Genomic DNA, 17,364 nt, shown 5'->3' with positions numbered 1-17,364 from the left:
TTTCAGGAGAAATAGTTAGCATTCTAGGAAATAATTGTGTACACATCATTTTAAATAAAAATATTTATATAAACATGTGGCCTTTCTAGACCGTTATAAAGATACAGAGTGTTTAATTTTAAGAATACATTTATTATTAGACCGTATTCTATGATTAAACATGCTGTATCTTTATAACTATCCAGAATTGGACACATGTTTATATAAACTTTTTTGTTTAAAATGATGTATACAATATCATATGTCCTAGAATGCTGACCATTTCTCTTGAAACATCCTATATATACACACAGACTTTATTTTTATTACATTTATATACATATATATATATATATATATATATATATGTCATTGGTTGAATGAGAACGGATGCGTTTCTATGAAGCATATTTTTGTTATCGAATCCTCATCACATGATTTTAAAAAGAAAAGAAGTATTTAAGAAGAAAAGAAGTAATACAGAGTATATTTACAAATTACTGTGCAATTTAATGTGACAGCTAGTACAAGAAAATATTTGTTTTCTATGGTAAGTTTATGGAAGTATAATTCATTTCGTTTAATTGCGTACAATTAAAAAAAAAAAAAAAAAGATTTAGCTATATCTAATTTGAATTAATAAAATATATTGTTTGAACTGTTTCGTGAATTATGTTAAGTTAATCACTAGAATTATAAACCGCGAGACTGATGGTCGCTGATGACATCGATATTTTCGAGAGAAAAGATTGATTGATTATATGGCTTTTCACAGAGTCTTTATTGTTACGAAAGAGTGTACAGAGCGAATGATCAACTGTGACTGACTGAATTCGAAGAAGAAGGATAATAATAGCTTCGATCGACAGACAATCATATATTTGGTAGAACACCAGCACAAGGTGAGAGAGGCGAGTCGCTGTGTTAATAACTTGTGCGTGTGTGTATGTGTATCTGGGTCATCGAATCTTATGTAAATAGTATGAAAAACAACACAAACACGTATGTCGGTCGGAAGCACGTTAAAGCGAAATAATATTCAGAATAAAGTAGATATAGTATTAGAGACTGTATGATAATTCACTATTTTGGTTTCACGCTGTAAGGACTCGTTATACTTTCTCTGGTTTTGTCCAGGATATTATGTCAAGGAAACTATTGAAAATAACTGCTGAAAATAAAGTGGAATATAAACATAGATTTATTAGTAAGTCTCTTATTTGACGTGACAACATATTCACATATATATTGAGACGACAAGTTGATAAGTAAACAAAAATCTTTTTGTATCAAGCAATGATAAAGGATTAGCATGTTGCTCTCATTTCAACAAAATAAAAATGAAAAATATAATATTAACTTGTTATCGACACAATAATGCAGCTGAACATACTTATATATACTGTTTAGCGAGAGAGTGAAATAAAACTTTAGGAAGTAATAAGAGAATAAATTGAAGCTTCACATGACGTAGTTGAGTAGTTAACAATACATTATCATAATCTTATGCGAGACAAATATTAAAAGGCTATAATTTCACAATTAATTTGGTATGTCTCTCTTCTTTTAACTATTAATAAGACTCTTGTAAAATAAAATGTAAACAGTATTCGCATTCAACTTAAATAGATATAATGTTATGACAGAGTCATAATAGCTGAAAATAAACAGTATTAGTTATCATTAAAGCATGAATCACAGAGAAATAAGAATAATTCTTTCTCTAATCTCTCCCTTCAGAGAGGGGAGAGGGTTCACTGCACAAAATCTAATAAGAAAAGAGAGTCGAATTGAGACTCTTTACCTCGAAGTCACATGTAAGGAGTCTACTGACTCGTACACCTCGCCCTAATTTTAGGGGTCTTCGGCAGGTTGTAGGAAAGAGTCGAACAAAGGACTCTGCCACCTTTCGGCTAAGAGAGAGTGAAGCTGCGATACTCTCAGAGATTTAGTCGAATCTCTACCACCTTTCGGCTGGCCTTGTCGGGAAGGCCGAGTTGAAGATAAAGATCTCCTCACTTTTGTCACCAATTAGACAAGGTCGCTTTAGAAAGCTACTAACAATGGAATGGAAAACTACCGTGCTACGGAAAAAGAAGAACGCGAGGCCTCTCGTCCAAGAAGGAAGTGAGGAAGCGCGAAGGCCCCCGTCGGCGTTACGCGTGCGCCCTCGAACCCTCTCGCGCTGCCTCGTACTCACGAGCGCTCCCTACCCTCACTCTAGTCGGTATTGCAGAACGTTTCCTCAACATTTCCGCCCGCCTTCGACATCTGTTCTGTCGAAGAAACAGCGTCCGGATCTGTAGGCAGTACGCACAATTTTGCTATGGACCGCTTGTATTCGGAAGTCGCTGTCTTTACGGTGACCACTCTCATCAGTCCATCTGGCCCTGGGTGTAGATGTGTCACACGTGCGAGAGGCCATTTCCCTGGCGGATAACGCTCATCGGTAATTAGTACCAATGATCCCTCCTTGATCTCATTGGAGGGGTGATGCCACTTGGAGATTGAATGATAACGTTGTAGGCACTCTTGTGACCACCTGGACCAGAAATGGTCTACCTTTTGTCTGAGCACCTGCCATCTTGATAGTCTCGAGGTATTCTCCGTTGTTAGGTCAGGTTCGGGTAATGTAGTAGGCGCTTCACCTATTAAAAAGTGCCCTGGAGTTAAGGCGCTGTAATCAGATGCGTCATCTGACAGTGGGCACAGCGGTCTGGAGTTTAAAACCGCTTCTATTTACGCCATGACAGTTGTCATCTCTTCGTATGTCAACACGGTATCCTTCAGCACCCGACGCATGTGGTGCTTGGTGGACTTTACAGCTGCTTCCCACTTTCCTCCGAAGTGGGGGGCAGAAGGAGGGTTAAAGTTCCATATCGTGTTGTCATTGGCAAGTAAGGATGCAAGATGATGTAGTTCCTTGGAGGAAGAATCAAACAAACGCCGTAGCTCCGCATCGGCTCCAACAAAATTCGCTCCACAATCACTTTGTAAAGAGGCACATATTCCTCTTCTGCTCGTAAATCGTTTGTAAGCAGCAATGAAGGTCTCAGTGGTGTATTCCGTGACTACCTCGATGTGGATGACCGAAGTCGCCATGCATATGAATATTGCTAGATAGCCTTTATAGGTTCGTGCCGCCCGCCCTCTCCAAGTCTTCAAAGTTACGGGCCCGGCATAATCAAGACCAGTGTTGTAGAAGGGGCGGGTTGGAACCACTCGCGTTTTTGGCAGCTGACCCATAAGTTGTTGAGCTCGGGCTGCTCGAAACCGAGCGCATCGTGCACATCTCAGAATGTAAGACCTTATGGGCGCCCTTCCACCGATGATCCAGTAATTTCTTCTGATAAAGGTTAAAGTAACCTGGGTACCGCCATGAAGCATTTTCTTGTGCGCGTCAGCAATAATCAGTCTGCTAAGTGGCGATTTTCTTGGCAAAATATACGGATGCTTGGATTCCGAATCGATTTGTGCATTATGAAGTCGCCCTCCAACTCGAAGTAGACCCTCTTGATCCAGGAATGGAATTAGCCGTATCAAGGGATTAGATTTCGGCAAATGTTCATTCTTCGATATGATTCCAATCTCATGAGCAAACCATGCCTGTTGCACCACTCGAATCCAATACTTGCGACTCTGCTCAAGTTCCATGGGCGTCAGCGGGTGTTTTGTAGGCGACGATTGCGGGGTCCTGCGAAGGCAGGAAATGAACCTGCCGCAAAGAAAGGTAATTCGCAATAATTTGGTGAATGAAGAGTATCTGTCTAGTAATTCCCAGTAGGGAGTTGGTCGAGTGACTGCAACCATGACTTTTCCCGGTCGTTCTTCCAAGTCGACGTCCCGTGTAGGTCTAAGTGCAAGTGAAGGCCAGGACGCTTGTGAGTCTGATAACCAGCTGGGACCTTTCCACCACAATTCATGTCGAGTCAGTTGTTCTGGTGTTAAGCCTCGGGATGCACAATCTGCTGGGTTCTCCTCACCGGGTACAAATCGCCACGTCGTACTCGGCAGAAAATCATGTATAGCGGATACCCTGTTGTGGACAAAGTCTTTCCAGCGAGCTGGATGAGAGGTGATCCAAGTGAGTGTGACGGAAGAATCAGTCCAACAAGTCACAGTTGCGTCCGCTAGTTCAAGTGCTTGTATAGTTTTTGTTATTAGACGTGATAAAAACAGAGCAGCAGTGAGTTCGAGACGGGGAATAGATAGTCTCTTAATCGGTGCAATCTTGGTTTTGGAACAAACCAACCGCGTCAAGCACTTTCCGTCTTCGAGTGGAACTCTCACATATATCACCGCAGCCATTGCTAACTGCGAGGCGTCGGAGAAACCGTGGAATTGAACTTGAGAAGTAGCGCGGACGTTGCCGAGCCACCTCGGAATGGATATCTGTTCGAGCTGTTGCAGCTGTTGTCTAAAGGTCGACCATCGTTGTTTCAGATCTGGTGGAAGGGGTTCGTCCCATCCTACTTTTGCCAGCCAGAGTTCTTGTAGTATTATCTTGGCCTTCATGAGGATAGGTGCAATTAATCCCAGTGAGTCATATAATCTTGCTATCTCAGATGATATTGTTCTTTTGGTCAGCGTGAGAGTTTGGAAAGTTGTTGCTGAAAAGTGAAAAGTATCGGAGTCCGGTTTCCAAACAAGGCCAAGGATCTTACAATGAGTAGGCTCGATTTCAACAGATGTTAATGATTTTTCAGCGGTCTCAGGCAAAACTTCCGGGCAATTGCTGCTCCATTTCTGCAGTGGAAAATGGCCGGCCTCGCAGAGTAGTATAAGTTCTCGTACAATTTTCTGTGCTTCCGTGACCGTATCCGCACCTCCGAAGATGTCGTCTACATATCTTCCTTTGGTTAAGGGAACAATTGCTTTGGGAAATCGATGACCTTCATCGTTCACCAACTGCTGGACGGTATGTAGTGCGAGAAAAGGAGCGCAATTGAGTCCATAGGTCACGGTTTTGAGTCGGTAGGCAACAAGTCGTTCGTCTTGCTCGCGCCACAATATCCTCTGCAAGTCCCAGTCGTTTTGATGTACCGCAATCTGTCTGAACATCTTTACCATGTCTGTAGAAAAGAGGATTCTGTGTGTTCTATTCCACAGAAGAATTTCAGATATGTCTGCTTGTAGTTTTTTGCCTGCGTGTAGAATATCATTGAGAGAGAGTCCACTGCTAGTGCGGCTGGAACCATTGAACACAACTCTTAGCTTGGTCATACGGCTGCTTTCTCGAAGTACTCCCAAATGAGGCAGATAGTATGTAGGAGAAGATTGATTGTCAGAATTGTCAGCCAACTCCAAGTGACCCTGATTCTTATATTCATCAATGAAATCACGGTACAGTTGCTGAAACATTTGATTAGATGAAAATTTGTGTGTTAGCCTGTTCAAATAATTAAGTGCTCTTGGTTTTGAATCTCCTAAGAGTGAGGGTTCTTTCTTCAATGGGAGGCGTACTATGTATCTCCCCGTTGCATCTCTGGAGTGTGTGGATAGAAAGTGGTTTTCGCACTCTTCTTCATCTTTGTTTAAGTCAGAAGTAATAGGAGAAGTGATTTCCTCCTGTGTCCAAAATTTGGCGATAAGCTCTTGTAAATCGTGGTCCGGGGTACTATGGTAAGCTTGTGCTGGTGAGATCTTCTTATCCGTTAAAATCGTTCCGGAGAGAACCCATCCGAAAATGGTTTGCTGCACGATAGGAGTCGACGGTTCACCTCAGATTATACCCGGCAAAATAACTGAACCGTAATTATCCGAACCGATGATGACCTGGATCTGTCCGGGGGAAGCGAAATCGGGATCGGCCAATGGAAGACTGGTAATGTGTGGCCAATTGTGAGAGGTAGCTTCGTAAGCCGGTAACATGGTGGTGAGTCGTGGCAATATGTAAGCTTCAATAGTGCAAGAGAGAGCTGGATCATGAATGGAGTGAAGTTGAAACGAGACAATTCCTTTAGTGCGTCCTGCGTATGTGCCCCCAATTCCGAGTAGTGGTATCGATGCTGCTGATCGTTTCAGCTGTGCGCTTTGTACTAAATCCTCAGAGATAAAGGTCATCTCTGCACCTTGATCGATCCGTAGTCGTATGATTTGGAGATCTTCGTTCTTCTTTCTTAATAAAACTCTGCATGTCGGAAGCAAGGTGAGTTTCCGAGCTGAAGTTGTTTTCCCGGTTTGGTGTGCACATACCGTTTGTTGTCATTGTATAGGAGGTTGAGGTTGTTCTGCGGATTGTACTGCGGCATTCTTTATTTGCGCATCGACGGAAGGTTTCGTAATCGTGCTGCTCGCTTCGTGTATCGATGAGTGATGTTTTTTACCACATTTAATACAACGTTTGTTGGAACTGCATTTACTTGCCACGAGGTCCGAGGCAGTTGAAGCACCGTCGTTGCTTTGATATGTAGTCTCTCCTTTGTTGAATTGTTTTCGATTGATAACGCTCACATCTTGCGAGATAATGAGCAGCTCCGCACAACGGGGATGGAGTAGTACCGGAACCCTGTATGGGATTAGCGACGTGAGCCGCTACCTTCGAGCGTGATTTACCTGTAAAGCCAACGGAATGGTCTTTGTGCGAGCCAGAACCGGAGGCATGTAGGTTAAGGTTCTCCATAGCCCTTGTTCGACCAACTAGGAAATCCTCAACCTGGGCATACGTAGGATAGGCTGACGTAGATCCGAGCTTCATCTCCCATGCCTCTCGAGTTTCAGTGTCTAGTAACCGTACTAAAAGATGTAAAAGCAGTGGGTCCCAATGATGTACGGCACATCCTAATGCACGTATTGCGCCTATAACTTCTGATGTGGTCGTCAGGAGCGTTCTCAAGCCTTGTGCTGACTTAGTTTTTAGTGGTTTTAAATTGGTTATTCTGTCCTATTGCGCAGCTATTAGATAACGCTTATTCTCATACCTTGACACCAATATAGTTCATGCAACTGCAAAGTTGTCATTTGAGACAGGAAGATTGCATACTAATCGAGCAGCCTCACCAGAAATACATGTCTTTTAGTAGTGCATTTTCTCCACTCCAGACAAATCCACATTGTCTTTTATCATCGATGTAAATAGGTCGTGAAACGACCTCCACGAGTGGTAATCTCCCGAGAAAATTGGAATTTTTATCCGTGGCAAGGCGCTTCGAGGCATCATCGACGTTGAAGCTCCGTGATCCAAGGAAGTTGATCTAGAATGGCGATCTACTGCATCGAAATCATCTCGTTGAGTTAGTAGCCTGACACGAGAGAACACGTAAAATACTTGGCATCGTTCATAGATTCGTTCTCTGACGTACTGCAGGTTGCTCAATGCCTCATTCTCCGAGAGGCACATATTTTCGTGTTCTTCCTGGAAACGGGTCCAATTTTGTTCGAGCATTTCCAATCTCGTAACAACCAAATGACGAGTCACCTGGGAGACATCTGTTTCATCAAAAGCAGCAGCTCCTTCGATAAGGTCGAAACGGCTCATTTGCAGAGCGATTCTTGCGTTCAAACTTGACATGTTGTATGGCGTACTCATCCGGCTCGAAGGACCATTAAAATGTATGATAATTCACTATTTTGGTTTCACGCTGTAAGGACTCGTTATACTTTTTCTGGTTTTGTCCAGGATATTATGTCAAGGAAACTACTGAAAATAACTGCTGAAAATAAAGTGGAATATAAACATAGATTTTTTAGTAAGTCTCTTATTTGACATGACAACATATTTACATATATATTGAGACGACAAGTTGATAAGTAAACAAAAATCTTTTTGTATCAAGCAATGATAAAGAATTAGCATGTTGCTCTCATTTCAACAAAATAAAAATGAAAAATATAATATTAACTTGTTATCGACACAACAATGCAGCTGAACATACTTATATATACTGTTTAGCGAGAGAGTGAAATAAAACTTTAGGAAGTAATAAGAGAATAAATTGAAGCTTCACATGACGTAGTTGAGTAGTTAACAATACATTATCATAATCTTATGCGAGACAAATATTAAAAGGCTATAATTTCATAATTAATTTGGTATGTCTCTCTTCTTTTAACTATTAATAAGACTCTTGTAAAATAAAATGTAAACAGTATTCGCATTCAACTTAAATAGATATAATGTTATGACAGAGTCATAATATATGATGAAAATAAACAGTATTAGTTATCATTAAAGCATGAATCACAGAGAAATAAGAATAATTCTTTCTCTAATCTCTCCCTTCAGAGAGGGGAGAGAGTTCACTGCACAAAATCTAATAAGAAAAGAGAGTCGAATTGAGACTCTTTACCTCGAAGTCACATGTAAGGAGTCTACTGACTCGTACACCTCGCCCTAATTTTAGGGGTCTTCGGCAGGTTGTAGGAAAGAGTCGAACAAAGGACTCTGCCACCTTTCGGCTAAGAGAGAGTGAAGCTGCGATACTCTCAGAGATTTAGTCGAATCTCTACCACCTGGCCTTGTCGGGAAGGCCGAGTTGAAGATAAAGATCTCCTCACTTTTGTCACCAATTAGACAAGGTCGCTTTAGAAAGCTACTAACAATGGAATGAAAAACTACCGTGCTACGGAAAAAGAAGAACGCGAGGCCTCTCGTCCAAGAAGGAAGTGAGGAAGCGCGAAGACCCCCGTCGGCGTTACGCGTGCGCCCTCGAACCCTCTCGCGCTGCCTCGTACTCACGAGCGCTCCCTACCCTCACTCTAGTCGGAATTGCAGAACGTTTCCTCAACAGAGACATAGAATATTGGAGTTTTACATCAGAATTATAAAGTAGGTACTGAAATAAAATGAATCAGGTTACAGTTTAATTTTGATTAAACAGAACTAATACGATTTTTCATTACTAAATTACAGTGAGAGCAAATGTTGGAAGCGAAAGAAATGTTTAGAACTGTGTATCAAGTAACATCCAGAATATTTAAGAGGTAAGTTAACATTTTGATTTTTATTGAAAAATATGTTTGAAAAGTGTAATTAGTTTATTAATTAAGTATAAACTTAAATAATATAAACAATTTCAATATCGCATAGGTAAATGGTGGTTGTAACATTTTAAGAACAGAACTAAATCGCTGTGCAAAATGTTATACTGGCTTAAACAGTCACACAAATATGTACATTTACAAATTACTGCGCAACATAATGTAGCAGTTAATACAAGAAAACTCTGTCCTTTATGGTAAGTTCATGCAAATATAATTCATTTTGTTTAATTGCGTACAATTTTTTATAAAGAAAGATTTAGCTATATATGGTTTTAATTAACGAAATATATTGTTTGAACTAATAAAATTTTTCATTACTAAATTACAGTGAAAGCAAATGTTGGAAGCGAAAGAAATGTTGTGTTTAGAATCAACTAATGTGTCCAGAAAAAGCTCTTATCATAGCTTTTATGGTTAAGTTTAGCAGTATGTCTATTTTTTCTTTTCCATATATCTTTTTTTATGATTGTGTTAATAATGCTATTAATTTTGTTTGCAGGTAATCCTTGTTCAAAATTAGGCAATAATAGTTAAACTTTCGACAAATGTACTATTTTTGCTATTATTAAAGAGATAAGAGAACATCTTGATTTTTATTGAAAAATCTTCTAAATGCCTAATTAGGTTATTAATCAATTATTAAAACTTAAATAATATAAACATTTTTAATATTGCAAGTAAATGATGGTCGTGATCTTTTAAATAAAATTAAATTGCTGTACATTGGCTCAAACAGTCACACAGATGTGTTGTATATAGACTATTGCGCAACCTAATGTAGCAGCTAATAACAAGAAAAAATCTGTCTCACGTAAGTAGTTCTATTTTTCTGACATAATTCTTTCCTTTGAAGCTAATTAAAATAAAAATTGTTTTAATAAAAAATATATATATTTTTTGACGAATATGCTTTATGCATCTATTGTATTTGCTGAATCATTTTGTTTAGATTTATAATCTTGGAAATACACCGCATTTGGAGCCGTGGTGATTGTAAATTGTACAGATGATCCATATGATGTTGCAAAGTCTTCGAAGAAACAAATCATCAGATAATTTTTACTGTAAGTAGATATGGTATCACGATAAGACTTGATTATTTCTTAAGTATACGTTATATTCTTATGTTTATTTCTTTGTTTTTTTGTAGGTTTAAAGTTTGTTACCACCAAAATGAAGCACCGATCTCGAAGATGAAACAGAGACGCAAAGTGAAAAAAATCATGAAACTATTATATATCTTGGTCCAGAAGTGCTACCCTAGAAGAACAATATTTTATAAGCATATTCGAAGTACAATTCTTGATTTTTAACTAATCAAATTATTTTGTAAAGCTGTATATATTAGACAAATTATCTTGCATACGTAAGAGCATAAATTGTTTATTATCTTCTTCTCGATGTATTGTTTCTTATCTTCTTATTACATATTACACATTTTAATATTATATTTAATATTATATTTACAATATGTTAGTATTACATGAGTTATCTTGCATATGTGAGAGCATAAATTACTTTTATTAAAATGTGTAATATGGATAAAATATATAATAGGATAAAATATGTGATAGAGGAAAATAACAAATAATGCAGCGAGGTAAAGACAATAAAAGTAACTTATGCTCCTACGTATGCAAAATAACTTGTGTAATTTTGAATATCTACGTATGTTTACAAAACAAACAATATATTTCATAAATATTTTACGATAATAGATAAGATAACTTATGTAATATCATAATATTATAAACGTAGTATTGAAAATACGTAATATGTAATAGGAACATAAGAAATAATACAGCAAGAAGAAGACTACGTATGCAAAATAACTTGTGTAATATATACAGCTTTACAAAATAAATTGTTTCGTTGAAAAATAAGAATTGTACGTAAAATATTTATGGAATTATTATATTGTTTGTTTACGAGTATATGTAGATAGGATGCAAAGTTATTTAATAAGTACATTTAATATATTTATTTGATTATGGAATAAATTTATTTTTTAGAAGCAGCAGAATTATTTATAGAATAAATAGTTATTTTGATAACAGTAAGGAATTCTAAGAAAAGTACTGTTACGTCCTGTGGACTCCACGATTCTTTTCTTTCGGAGAACGCAAAGCGTTCGAAATATCGCAGACGCATAAATAAACTACGATTTGATAGGCGAGTTAAACATATGCCGAGATAGTTTAATAATAATAGTAAAGAATTGTTACGTCCTGTGGACTCCACGATTCTTTTCTTTCGGAGAATGCAAAGCGATATTTGAAATATCACAGACGCATAAATAAACTACGATCTGATAGGCGAGGAAAACATATGCCGAGATAGTTTAATAATAATAGTAAAGAATCGTTACGTTCTGTGAACTCCACGATTCTTTTCTTTCGGAGAACGCAAGGCGATATTTTAAATATCACAGTCGCGCAGATAAACCGACGATCTGACAGGCGATGCAAACATATTCCGAGACAGCTTTATCGTAAAAATAAAAGAATACATACAAATCAACTCACAAAATTCAAACTGTAACTTATCATATTCTAAAAAGTTAAACTAGTCGACAGTTCTCTAAACGAAACCAACACTTGGGAAGACTAATAAAATTGTAGAAGAAAGATTAACAACAATAAGCGATTCTAAACAATTCTCGGCTGACAAATCGTCGTTACGCGATGTCTGCCTAAGATAAGATCGAGAGGGTAATAAAAATATCAACCACACTTGATAGCAACAAATTCTCCGTTGATCAAAACGTAAGGGCCTAAACAAAAGCCCTAACCAATCATAGTAATTGTAAAATTAAAAGAGACGCCTCCGGGACCCAAAGGGCGTTATTGAAAAATTTCCTATTTGTCGGGAAATGTTAACATTAACAGATCAATGGAGAGGAGGAGTAAGGAGGTTGATATACCCGCGACATCCCTTGAGAGAGCACATGTTTTCTTCGAATTTTCGGGCAAGCTCAGTATTTTTTACACTCGATCCTTTTTGAAACTCGGCCTCGCACGAACTTAGACTTCATCTTCGAACATTGACGCTCGTTTGGTGTGTGTGAGAACTTAGTGCGACACTGAGAGACAGTGACTAATAGTGAGTGCGAATTGGATATACAAGCCAGATTTCCACCTTGAGGCGCTTGACTCGACGCAACTCTGTTTGAACATTTTATCAGCGCACCCCATAAGTAGTAAGTTCAATCAAGAATACTACATCTCCACTCTTATACTTGAAAATTATTCTGGGACTTTAATTAAATTACCCTTGTTTTTCCCTTTTTTTTAATTTACTTATTTATTAATTTACTATTCTTGCTTACTTCTAACCCTCAGAAAAACCTGTCTTTCCTTTCTTCCTCCTTACCCCTCTCTCTCTCTGAGTGAGTATCTACAGACGTGCTTTTTTGTGCTCCGTGGTCTAAGGACATTTTAGCCGCTTTTGCCCTCCGGGACGATTCTCTCTTCTGCAGAAACACTTGTCGGGGGCCATTTTTGCCTAACCCTCTTCACCCATTTCGCCTGCTTGCATGTGAGCTGCACTTTTGTTAATTTATCCGGTTTTAATCAACGGATTTCCTGGCTGCCAAAACTTGCTTGTCACGCTCGTCGGGCCCTGCGCGGGCGCACGCGCAGTCTCGGCTTTTGACAGCCGTGACAGTCGCGGAGAGATGGAAACGCGGGCGGGAGCCGCGGGGAGTGCAAGGGTTAGGCGTGTTGCTGGTGATGGCGGAGGGGGAGATGACAGTAGCGTGGAGTCGAGAGGATCCAAAGACAGCGGCGTAGTGAAGCGTGGACTAGTCAAACGACTCTCTAGCTCCAATTTAATGGGTGCACCTATCAGACCGATAAGCGCCACAAACGTGGCCAGGATTAACGCGCTCAACGACACAGTTAATAAACATTGCGACTACATCTTCAAAACTCTGTCTGCAAGCAAATAATCAGTCGAGAGGAAATCTACCATCGAATCTGCCTTTCGAGTGTGCAGAGATGCTTTCATCGAGGTTTCCGTTACCTTGATCAATCTCCTTGGCGATCGAACATCTGAATCAAACGCCGTCACGGGACATTTGAAAAATGTGGTGGAGGATATATTGGCAGATCTCACGGACCGCAATATTATTTTAAACCCCGATAATGCGAGCTCAACCTCTGAAAAGATGCGATCCGGTTCTTATGCCGCGGCTGCCGGTTCCGCGGAGTCGACAGTCCGCGTTCCTCGAGGTCCTACGGTCGAACTGACTAAGTCTGCGAGTTTTCTTGTGGTGCCGGATGAGAAGAATGGAAAGAAGATTACCACATCTTTACAAACCAAGGATGTCCTCTGCAAGGTATTAAAATCTGCCGAATGCGGTCTTCGTGTTGAGAAAATCACGCTTGCCCGAAATAACAGCGTTAAAGTAACTGCCTGCTTTCCGGATATTGCCAAAATTAAAGCATATTCTGGTCTAAAGGAAGCGGGATTTAAGTGTGAGGATATCAAATCGCTACCAAGGCTAATTATTCATGGAATACCCGCGGACATGTGCCCTGAGGACATCAAGAGAGATCTAATGGCACAAAATTTAAATGGCTTCCGTGATGATGAAGTCAATGTTGTTTATATCTATCCCCTGAAGCAAAATAGACGCATAACCAGTTGCGTGATTGAAATCTCGCCTGCGGTTCGTAAAACTCTCTTTAACCGTGGTCGCATCTTCCTACATTTCTCGGCATGTAACTTCGCTGACCATGTTCGAGTATTGCAATGTTTTAAGTGCCTCGCGTTTGGACACTTCGCGAAGGACTGCAAGGCTGCGCCCTTGTGCGGTCACTGTGCTGAGTCTCATGAGTCTAAAGACTGTGCGAAAAAAGACATACTGCCTAAATGTTGTAACTGTCAGGACCGGAGCGGTGCTGCTGCACCAGACGTCGCACATTCAGCACTGGATGCAACAATGTGTCCTATTCTTGGCAAGAAAATCAAGGACAAGATCGCCAACACTAACTATGGCTAATCCTGAAATGACTTCAGAAGACTTGAGAATATGTCATGTCAACTGTCAATCTTTACTGCACACTTTGATGAATTTCGCTACTTTTTCAGTAACTCTGGCTATCACATAATTTGTATGTCGGAAACGTGGTTGAGATCAAGCGTACCTGATTCAATGGCTCATTTGCCGGGCTACACATTGTTTAGATGTGACAGACGTGGGAGAGCCGGTGGAGCAGTAGGTTTATATATAATAGACACTGTCGACGCCACAATTCTGGAGCTTTCTGATAGTTCTGGCGAAAGTGAACCTGAATTCATTATCGTTGATGTGTGCCTGCATGGCTCCGCTCGACTACTCTTGGCTACTGTGTACCGACCACCGAACATTGGTCGTCTTCAGGACTTCTTCGATCTCTTCTTGGAGCTGCAGGTTAACTACAAGTATGCTGTAATAATGGGCGATTTCAACGCTGACATGAACGTGATCACGTATGACAGTAAACAAATTAACACCTTTGTTTCTTCATCTAGCCTCTTTTTGGTACCATATCAGCCCACTCATAATTTGCAACACTCAAGTACATTCATTGACCTCTGTATAATGGACGACCTGGCAAAGGTGGAGAGTTATAGTCAGAGGGATGTCTCATTTTTGTCGGCTCACGATCTCATTTGCATCACCTATAATATTAAATTGCTGAGACGCATAAGCAGATTTGTGACCTGTAGGGACTTTAGGAATTTCGAAGAGGAACTTTTTCGTCAGGACATCTTGAACGTGGATTGGTCTGATCTTTTTGCATCAATCAACATTGATGAAAAAATCGACATCCTCAATTCTCAGCTGCTGCACTGCTATGAGAGGCACGCTCCACAGAAGAGAGTTCACTATCGACATCTACCTGCGCCATGGCTTAGCGAAGAGATAAGGAATGCAATGAGGGCTAGAGATCTTGCCAGAAGAGTATGGAGAAGATGCAGAAGTGACACGTACTACAACATATACAAGGCAAAGCGTAACTCAGCTCAGAATCTGGTACGCTTGGCTAAACGTGCTTACTATCTGGAGGCTTTTAGCCAGGCAAAGAGTGCTGCATCAGTTTGAAGCAGACTCAGACACCTTGGTCTTGTCAAAACCAGAGCAAGTACTCAGAAGCTTATTTGCTCTGCAGATGAACTGAACAAGTTCTTCACTACTTTGCCGGATGGATTTGAGGTCGGCGATACTCCTGGCGGGAACGCGCCTGGGTTGTGCTGCCTACCGGAGGGTGACTTCGATGACTTCGATGATGGCAGACTTTACTGGGGTCATGTTTCTACGCCTACTATTTGGAGGGCCCTACATAAAGCCGGGTCTAATGCCACAGGATGTGATGGTATCTCTCCAGTTTTGATCAAAACAGCACTACCATGCATAATGGACATATTAGAGCATCTATTCAACTTCTCGCGCATGCATGGAATTTTCCCGGAGTCATGGAAGACGGCTATTGTTTGTCCGATTCCCAAGATCAGAAATCCAACGGAGGTGCGGCATTACAGGCCGATTTCGATTCTGCCAGCCCTGTCGAAAGCATTGGAAAGAGTCGTCTATGAGCAAATCTGTCGCTATCTTTCAGATCGCGATCTTTTCGATCCGTGTCAGTTCACCTACCGTAGACATCATTCAACGCAGACGTGCCTCATTAGAATGCTTGACGAGGTTAGGCGAGCTGCTGATAATAGAATGGTCACTGTCTCGGTCTTTTTCGATCTCTCAAAGGCCTCGAGCGTATGCAACTTCTCACACTTATTAACAAACTGAGGAGCTTTGACTTCTCACAGGGAGTGCTGAGCTGGATCTATACATATTTAACTCGAAGATCCCAGGTAGTACGCGACAGCGCTAGTGGCTGTGAGTCCTCTCGAATGTCTACGCTGATGGGTGTATCTCAGGGCTCAGTGCTGGGTCCATTGCTTTTCTCGCTGTATCTGGCTGACTTTGGGAAAGCTTTGAGGCACTGTCAATACAACATCTATGCAGACGATGTGCAAATCTATTATCACTGCAAGCCTGTTGACCTGGAGATGGGAATTCGCAGAGTCAATGAAGACTTAGATGCCATCCTAGAATGGACAGTCTCTAACAAGCTGCTCTTGAATGCGGGAAAAACGCAATCAATTATCATGGGAACTTCAAATACATTAACGCGATTGATCTGTCTACTACTTCGCGTGTTACGGTTGCTGGCGTATCCATCGAATACTCAACTCACATCAGGTATCTAGGAGTGTGGATTTCGAACAACCTATCCTGGGACCGACATGTCTCCTACACCATGGGCAAGGCCCGCTCGACGTTGCACAGGCTCAAGTTGTGTGCGCATCTACTACCCGATGCGCTAAAAATTAGACTTATAGTCTCACTCGTCTTTCCGCACATTGATTATTGCTGCGCTGCTTTCACCAACATCACAACGGAACTCGATCTTAAACTATATCATGCAGTGAACGCCTGCATCAGATTTATCTTCCGCATCAGAGTTGACGTTAGCATTACACCCTATTATGCCAGATTTCACTGGCTCAAGATTGACAACAGAAGAGTTTATCACGTGCTGTGCCTACTGTTCAATATCCTGAGACATTAGCAGCCAGAACTTCTTTTTGAGCAATTCAAATACAGACCTGCGACAGTCAGTAGAGCCATCAGGACCGCCAACAATTTGCTGTTGGTCCCTCATAGTCGGACCGAATTTTCAACAAACGTTCCTTCAGGTTAAGCGCGGCAAGGCTATGGAATAATCTTCCTAATCGGCTACGGATTTTCGCTACTAGCATATATAAACATGAACTCTATAAATATCTTATCGGAATCTCTGCCGACACGAATCCGTCGTAGTCTGTAGTTCAGCTTCTCAAGTGCTAGTCAATCACCGGATACCAATATCTTGTTATATATCTTATTATCATTTGCAATGTAGGTCATTATTATTTATAATGTATATTTGTATATGTGTGTTATGTTGATTATGCAATTTCTGTTATGTAGTATAAGTCGAACTTGTACGCACTGTTTCATCTTTACTCTTGTGCTATTTTATGTTGTTGTTACTTACTTGTGTAAGCCTATATTATGCGCTTGAGGGGACTTGTCCCAGAGCGCTCAATAAATGATGCTTTCTCTCTCTCTCTCTCTTAAAATCACTTTGGATTCCCCGCGATAGCGGAGCAATCCGTGATTTCTTCCCCCCTTCCATTTCTCTTCCACTCTAAGATCACTCAAGATCTCCCGTGATAACGTCGAGATCCGTGATTTCGTCCATCCAGAAGATTATTCAGGACCGCCCATGATAACGGCGAGATCCATGATTTCGTCCATTCCTAAGATCACTCAGGATCTCCCGTGATAACGGGGAGATCCGTGATTTCGTCTAT

At 40.5% G+C, this 17,364-nt stretch overlaps 2 protein-coding genes across 2 annotated transcripts; one reads left to right on the top strand and one right to left on the bottom strand.

Moving 5' to 3' along the window:
* Positions 1-2,199: 2,199 nt before the first annotated feature.
* LOC145944736 (uncharacterized) lies at positions 2,200-6,230 on the bottom strand. The gene is made up of 4 exons (XM_083053292.1): positions 6,175-6,230; positions 5,725-6,109; positions 2,723-5,673; positions 2,200-2,656 (listed from the first exon to the last, which is right to left on the bottom strand). The coding sequence occupies exons 1-4, from the start codon at positions 6,228-6,230 to the stop codon at positions 2,200-2,202; spliced, it is 3,849 nt and encodes a 1,282-aa protein (XP_082909418.1).
* Positions 6,231-14,119: 7,889 nt separating this feature from the next.
* On the top strand, positions 14,120-16,215 carry LOC145944735 (uncharacterized). The gene is made up of 3 exons (XM_083053291.1): positions 14,120-15,035; positions 15,120-15,718; positions 15,772-16,215. The coding sequence occupies exons 1-3, from the start codon at positions 14,120-14,122 to the stop codon at positions 16,213-16,215; spliced, it is 1,959 nt and encodes a 652-aa protein (XP_082909417.1).
* Positions 16,216-17,364: the final 1,149 nt, after the last annotated feature.

Source organism: Prenolepis imparis, unplaced genomic scaffold, assembly GCF_030444845.1.
Source record: "Prenolepis imparis isolate NDT839.2.m4 unplaced genomic scaffold, iyPreImpa1.0 SCAF_13, whole genome shotgun sequence".
Lineage (NCBI taxonomy): Eukaryota > Metazoa > Arthropoda > Insecta > Hymenoptera > Formicidae > Prenolepis > Prenolepis imparis.
The sequence above is the reverse complement of the archived record's forward strand: the minus strand, read 5'-3'. Positions and strand labels throughout refer to the sequence as shown.